A 7,011-nucleotide genomic window follows, 5' to 3' on the forward strand; every position below is an offset into this window, starting at 1 on the left:
CTGTAAAGCTGTTTCTGTGCTGTGATGAGCTCTGAAACCTACTACTGCCAGCTTCAAGGCAGAGATAGGTTGAACATATTTAAGATTGAAGTATTGATTAATGGTAGGAATTCTTTGAGCAGTCTTGTAGGAAAGAAGGTCTATAAGTCACATTGATGATTTGGAGAATACAATAAGATAGTCTTTTATTGTCATTGTACATGTACAACAGAATTGATGAGAATAGGATGAGGAAGTTATTACTGACGTCAACTCAGAAAGAGTTTCAATAAATATCAGTGGTTAAAAACTCCATAGAATTTAAATAGTATCTTTGGTTCCATCATGTTAGCATGTTTTTTTTATTCAGGTGGACTCACCTCAATGTACTTTTTCTGCAGGTCATGTAACTTATCAAGGAGGATGGAGATTCAGCATTAAGCCAGCATCCTGTGGGCAGGAGGTCTGAGGAGAGGCAAGGGATCATGGGCGATGGAGGACCCCTGCAGACTGAGGGGAATGCCCTCCTCAAAGCTGTCTTCCAGGGGAAGTTGAGGCTGACCCGCCTGCTGCTCGAGGGTGGCGCTTACATCAATGAGGGCAATGAGCGTGGCGAGACGCCCATCTCTGCTGCCTGCTTAGCAAGCTACGATGACCCACAGACCCGGCAGAGGATGGTGAGGTATCTGTTGGAGAAAGGAGCTGACCCGAACATCCCCGATAAGAGTGGCCGGACAGCGCTGATGCATGCCTGTGCAGAGCAGGCAGGAAAGGAGGTGGTGTCACTGCTGCTGGAGAATGGAGCCGATCCCAGCCTCAAAGACTACTCTGGTTCCTCTGCTCTTGTCCACGCCATCAACAAAGGGGACCGTGACACCCTGCAGGTTCTGCTGGACTCCTGCAAGGCCAAGGGCAAGGAGGTGATCATCATCACCACCGACACATCTCCGTCAGGCACCAAGAAGACCAAACAGTACCTCAACTCCCCACCATCCCCAGGCATTGTGGACAAACTGTCTCCTGCCTGTATGTCACCCTCTGAGGTGGAGATTGGCACCTCCTCCCCTGCAGGAGACAAAGATGAGGAAGGGATCTTCAGCTTCAAACTCACCTCAGCATTACCTTTACCTTCAGCTCGACCTCCAGGTGAGAAGAGGCCACCTCCCCGTAAACTGCTTAAGCGTCTGAACTCAGAACCGTGGGGCCTGGTGGCACCTTCAGTTCTCAGTGGGGTTCCCCAGGACCGGGTGGATGGAGGTCTGGAGGAGGAGGAGGGCAACAGCAACCTGAACAAGACGATCACAGAGATGAACGGACTGACTGTCACAGAGCCGGTGAGGCCACTATTGTCACGGCGTCACAGCATTGAGACGCACGACCCCACATCCCCTAAACTCATTGACCGATCCTGCTCTGAGGACTGCGCAGGGCTGTCTGGTCCATCGTGGGCTGACAAAGTGCAGCAGCACCAGATCCTCTACCGCAGGAACACAGCTCCAGAATCCCAGGAGAACGCTGCTGGACCTGGGACAGTTGTGGCCCGAGCCCTAGCTCACCCCAAGCTCACACGGATGGAGCACTATGAGTCAGATACCCACCTTTGTCCAGAGTCCATTCCTGGATCACCGGACTCTGGGAGGATTTCGGTAGAACGGAGGAGGTACAACGCTTCCCCCTTGTCCCTGGTCACCAGTTCTTCCAGGGAGTCTCTGGAAAACATCCCCAACTCAGTTTCCCCCATCACTATGCGACGGCGTGGCCCAGGGCTCCTGGAGCGCCGGGGCTCTGGGACCCTGCTGCTGGACCACATCTCCCACACCAGGCCCGGCTTCTTGCCTCCGCTTAACATCAACCCGCAGAGACCCATCCCTGACATCCGGGCCAATGGGAAACCCACCTCCCCCATCAACTCCGGACACAAGATCCTGGTTCCAGTAGCCCCAGCCTCACCCAAACGGGGCCCAGACTTCAAGATGAAGAAGAAGCTGATGAGGAGACACTCAATGCAGACAGAGCAGATGAAGCAGCTTTCGACCTTCCAGGAGATTCTGGCGGAAAAAGTCATTGAGTCCAACGGGGATTGATGAATGAAGACAAGGGAGCAAAGCAAAGGGTAGCTGCAGAGACTTATCAGGGGTTGATTTACTGTGAAGCATCTCCATTAGATCATCACAGATGAACTCAAATTAATACCATGGTGTGGTCTTTAAGGAGAGCTGCACCAACAAGGACTCAATTCACCTGAGAAGAGTTTAGGTTTAATACAGGTTTTGTCTGTTCCTGGTGTGAAACTGTGAGGTCAGTATGAGTTTAATCCAACCAACATTAAAGATCATTGCAACATGCAGTTAGACTCTATCACCTTACCGATTACCTTTCATATATAACATCACATCTTCAGGAATCAGATTATTCTGAGAATATGATGACGTGTGCATGTCTGTGCAGGTTCATGCAGGTGATAGCAGTATTAAGTTGATTAGACTTCTTTTTTAGGTTATTGAAAAAGCGTTTCTGATGAGACTCAAGTATATAGAGAGTTCCTAGACATGTACGTCCACACGCAGAGACGTGTTCATAGACGTGTACGTCCACACGCAGAGACGTGTTCGTCCACACGCAGAGACGTGTTCGTCCACACGCAGAGACGTGTTCGTCCACACGCAGAGACATGTTCATGGACGTGTACGTCCACACGCAGATCATGTGCAAGATCTTGGGCTCTGAAAATAACAAGTAGAAAATATCAAATTGTACTGCTTTCAAAATTCGAATAAAATAAATATTAAATCCAAGGAACTAAATAACGATCAACATGTGAGACCTTATTTTCTTACGAAGCTGTTTACAAACCTGTATTAAATTAAGTAATGGTGCTTTATTTGGCTGTTCAGTGACATTGCGTGACGCTTGTCAGCAGTGTCTTCACAGGTAGTCCTAATTTGTTTTAACATATTAGTACGAAAGCTGCATTTTAAATCAAACTACGTATTCTTGATCACAAATACTGTTCTGGCATCTTTAAGAAACCAAAGTGCTTGAAAATCACTTTAAATACAGTGAGTTATGAGGATATACTTACCTTGTTTGTGCAGAGGCCCGGCTCCCCCTGATCAGCATGGCCACTGTGCTGACATACAAGGGGGAGTTCTTAAAACATCTAAAATTTAAATTAAACTCAGAAGGAAGATTATTTACACCATCTGCATGCCTTCGGTTCCTAATAAACCATATGACATATGTAACTGACACAGCGATCACCTGCTTTTCATACGGTGCATGTGCATTACAACTTGTAGGTTACAGTGGGTCCTCAAAAGCATAAAATGTTAATGTTGAGTATTTTTGAACTAGAAAACGTTGATATTTATTCTTTATGAGTCAAACATCATGCAGAAGTACTTGAAATTTTCCATGCAAAGTAAATGCTGGCATCACCGCAGTCAGCCACGCATTTGACTAAAGTCCTGGAGCAGTCGGTGGGTTGGTTCTGGCCTAGTGGGCCATAATTTGATATACAGTGTTTAATGTCTTCCAGTGACAGTCACGATTACTTCTTTCTAGTGTGGCAAACAGATGAACAGCTTCCTGTTGCATCGTTTCGCCACAGACAAACTGCAGTACCTCTGGATGACCAGTAGGAGATCCACAATATTGGTGTAAAATTCTTACATCCAAGGAAAGCTCGATGAAGAACTCCAACCCAAGATCAGTTTAATGAATAAAAGAAAGGATAACTGAAATTACCCAATACTAGAGCTCTTTAACATATTTGCTCATACACGTGGTAATTCGTTTCACCGTTGTAGCTCCCTCAGAGATTTCCAGCAGGTTGAAGTTGAAACTTGTGGGTGAAGCTCTCCTTACCTTCATTTAATTGTCTGAATGTTTAGCCACAGAAAGCTCCTCAGATTCCTCCGAATTTCTCATCCTCTCCTCCACTCAGACCTGAACTGGCCTAAAGAGAAATAATCAGACTCCTTTGATGTTTACAGATGCACAATTTGCACTGAGGCCATTTTCCTCCTGCTACCAGATGAAGACACAAACGTCCTGCTGCAAACTAACTTGTTTTCATTCATAAAGCTGACATATTTATTTATACGCTCCTGTTTGATTGATAACGTGTAAAACTACCTACTGCGCTGTATGTACTGTAATGATCTATAGTCAATATAATAGTTGGTATATCTGTGGAAACCCATCTTTATTTTACCCGTTTCCTGTGTCTGTACTTTCAGAGATGATATTTTGATTGAACTTGTGTTGAGAAACATTGGTTTATTGTTTATGATACTCCAAAGAAACCAGTTCACACTGTAAGTACTGAAAAACAAATCTGTACTGTTATACACTACACCTGTTTCAGCACGAGGGGACCCTGTTAAAGGAGCAGCTTGGGCAGAAAAAGTCAGTTCACTCATTTTATTCTGAGATGTTAGCAGGTTTTAAATCAGAAGCACCTTTATTAATAAACAGGTGGAAAAATCGTTGGAAACTGGGGCGTGTCCTCATCTCACAGCTGAATCTATGACCCCCTCAGTTCACTTTTATTTATATATAATCCTGTGAAAAAACCAAGCCCACTGTTACTAGTTCTATAGGCATCAACATGGTGTTACCCGAGGGAGGCACCCATTGCAGTAGGAATGAGCCGTAGGTATGCAGTCAGTCCACAAGGCTAATCCTAATACAAAAACAACTGTTCTAAACAGGTAACAGGAGCACACAAGACAATTGTAGGTGGGAGACAGACAAGCGCTGAGGGGAATATATTAAAAACGAACACATTAAACGGCAATCCACACTTGACGATGTGTCATAGAAACTCTTCAATGCCCGTCACCGCGGTAAGATAATATAACCTTTATTAGTCCCACGCGTGGACAGTGCAAAGTTACAAAGAAAAATTAGAAAAAAATAAAGACTGGAATAAAATATCAATAAGATACTGTACACAACTGTACACAATAGAATAGAATAAAATACTATATACACAATTGAATAAAATAGCATTTGTATTCTATTTTATTCTATGTACATGTAAAAGCGGCTAGAAAAAGGATCAGCTTCCACGTGGCGCCTTCGCTGTCTGCGGTGCTAAAACACAATCCGTACATTAATGGGTGCTGATACGATGAGATAATTAACAAATAGACCAAATAAACAGCCACAACCATCAGAACAGTTCTCAGCTCTTCGCTGTCAAATTAAATCAGCCTCAGAACACATGGCAGCAGACACAGACATCCAAGGACGTCGGCCCAGCAGCCATTGGCTATCTGTAAATTAAAACGGGACATTACTTACACTGAGCAGGTTACCTCAGAAGGAATATCCCTCCCACTTTGCTTCATGTCTGTTTTTCAGTTAACTGCCCCCGGCAAGTTTCCACACAGTTTCTTGCTACTGGGGTACAAATAACTTTAAACCTCTGCCAAAACTCAAGCAGAACGTTATCTGGGGACTACCTCACTAACAGAAGGCCACACCAAGCTGTTGTAGAAAAGCTAAAAAGGCTAAATAGCGCTGCTTAGACCCAGTATTCACACAACTCCAGGTTCACACAAGAGATCAAATAATTACCTGCACCTGTGCTTATAAAAGGGAAAAACCCAGCTCTGCCTGCCAGGGCAGTTTCCAGACTCAGGTCTCGCCTGTCGCAAGGGTAAGAAGCAGCCACCTATATAAAAGTAGAAATGTTGTCAGCATTCAAGAATGTGTTATCAGTGCTCAGGATGAAAGACATCAGCAATATTCTTGGTGCTGTCCATCAATCTGGGAGGAGCAATGAGATCATTTCCACACAATGTGAAAGTCCGTCATTCTACAGTGAGAAGGATTGTTCATAGGCGGATGTTGGTGTGGCTGCAGTCAATTTGTGCAAATATCAAAGCGCTCCATCTCACACTCTACAGGCCTCAGTTAGCATCTTAAACACTGAAGTTAATGACAGCACAAATAGAAATAGACCAAAGAAGTATGGCTGCTTTAAAAGAGAAGAGGAGAAAACATGACTTAGGTTTGTAAAGCCGCAGCAGACTTCAGCAACAGACGAGAGTAAAGTGCACAGCAGCAAACTGCTCGCTGTGAGCACCGTGCAGGAGTGATGACGATCCGAGTGGACCGTGAACTCCCCGTACATCAGAGTATTCCAGAGTCAGAGTGAGGCCGTGTGTCCCGCAGCTGAAGCTCGGACCAATCGGCAGGACGCTGAAGCGAGCGCAGACGGAGCTGCTGCAGCGGTCCAGAGTGCAGAGCTCAGAGAGCTGTGCATAAACGAATGGAGCAAACTTCAGCAATGCTGTGAAGAAGAGTGGAGCCAAACTCCTCAGTTAAGTATCTGAGGCTGTGACCACGGGACTGTAACAACATGATTGTTGGGCTTCATTTCTGTATCTAACGGTAGTTTTAAGATGAACTAGTAAATAACAATTAGCTAATGTCACGCATGAGACGAGTGTCATTACACTTTGGTAATGTAAATATAATATGGCTAATATATCTATTAATATATTAATTAAGATTTATTACAGCAGTGAGCTTGAACTCTGTGTCAAATACTGAGCTTCAGTAAAGATTCAAGTTGCAGTTATTTATATTTCCTATCACCATAAATCTTCAAAGACAAGCATCTGTTACATGGTATATACAGATGTATTATATATAAGAGACAAATATTGTTCATTTAATTTGTTGGCATTATTTAATTTGGCTCATTGCTTACATATATGTATAAAAAGCAAATGTACGAGCTGTGATAACTGTGTCTGATAGAATGAAGAGTAGACTGATATATGAAATATTCCTTTATTGGGTGAGAAAATCAGACCATGTCATAACTGCTGTAAGTCACACAGAATAGACATCAGAGCCTTAAACAGGCTGACGTCTGCTAAATGGGTCAAACTGGGCAGGAAGTAAACAAACACATAACATCCTTATAGAATATGATGTAACACTATAGATCAACTTAGCTCAGAATATATAAAGCATATAAACAGTTACAGCAACATGATGCAACAAACACAG

At 44.0% G+C, this 7,011-nt stretch overlaps 1 protein-coding gene across 1 annotated transcript in view; it reads left to right on the forward strand.

The window, feature by feature from the left end:
* Positions 1 to 2,323, forward strand: part of ankrd34a (ankyrin repeat domain 34A) — a 10,937-nt gene extending 8,614 nt beyond the window's left edge. Inside the window, exon 2 of the mRNA XM_005744089.2 lies at positions 381 to 2,323. Coding sequence (XP_005744146.1) covers positions 465 to 2,063 — 1,599 coding nt within the window. The 5' untranslated portion in view covers positions 381 to 464 and the 3' untranslated portion in view covers positions 2,064 to 2,323. The remainder of the gene's footprint in view (positions 1 to 380) is intronic.
* The last annotated feature ends 4,688 nt before the right edge of the window (positions 2,324 to 7,011 follow it).

The sequence above is a fragment of the Pundamilia nyererei genome, unplaced genomic scaffold, assembly GCF_000239375.1.
Source record: "Pundamilia nyererei isolate P.nyererei 1_Seehausen unplaced genomic scaffold, PunNye1.0 scaffold00139, whole genome shotgun sequence".
Classification (NCBI taxonomy): Eukaryota; Metazoa; Chordata; class Actinopteri; order Cichliformes; family Cichlidae; genus Pundamilia; species Pundamilia nyererei.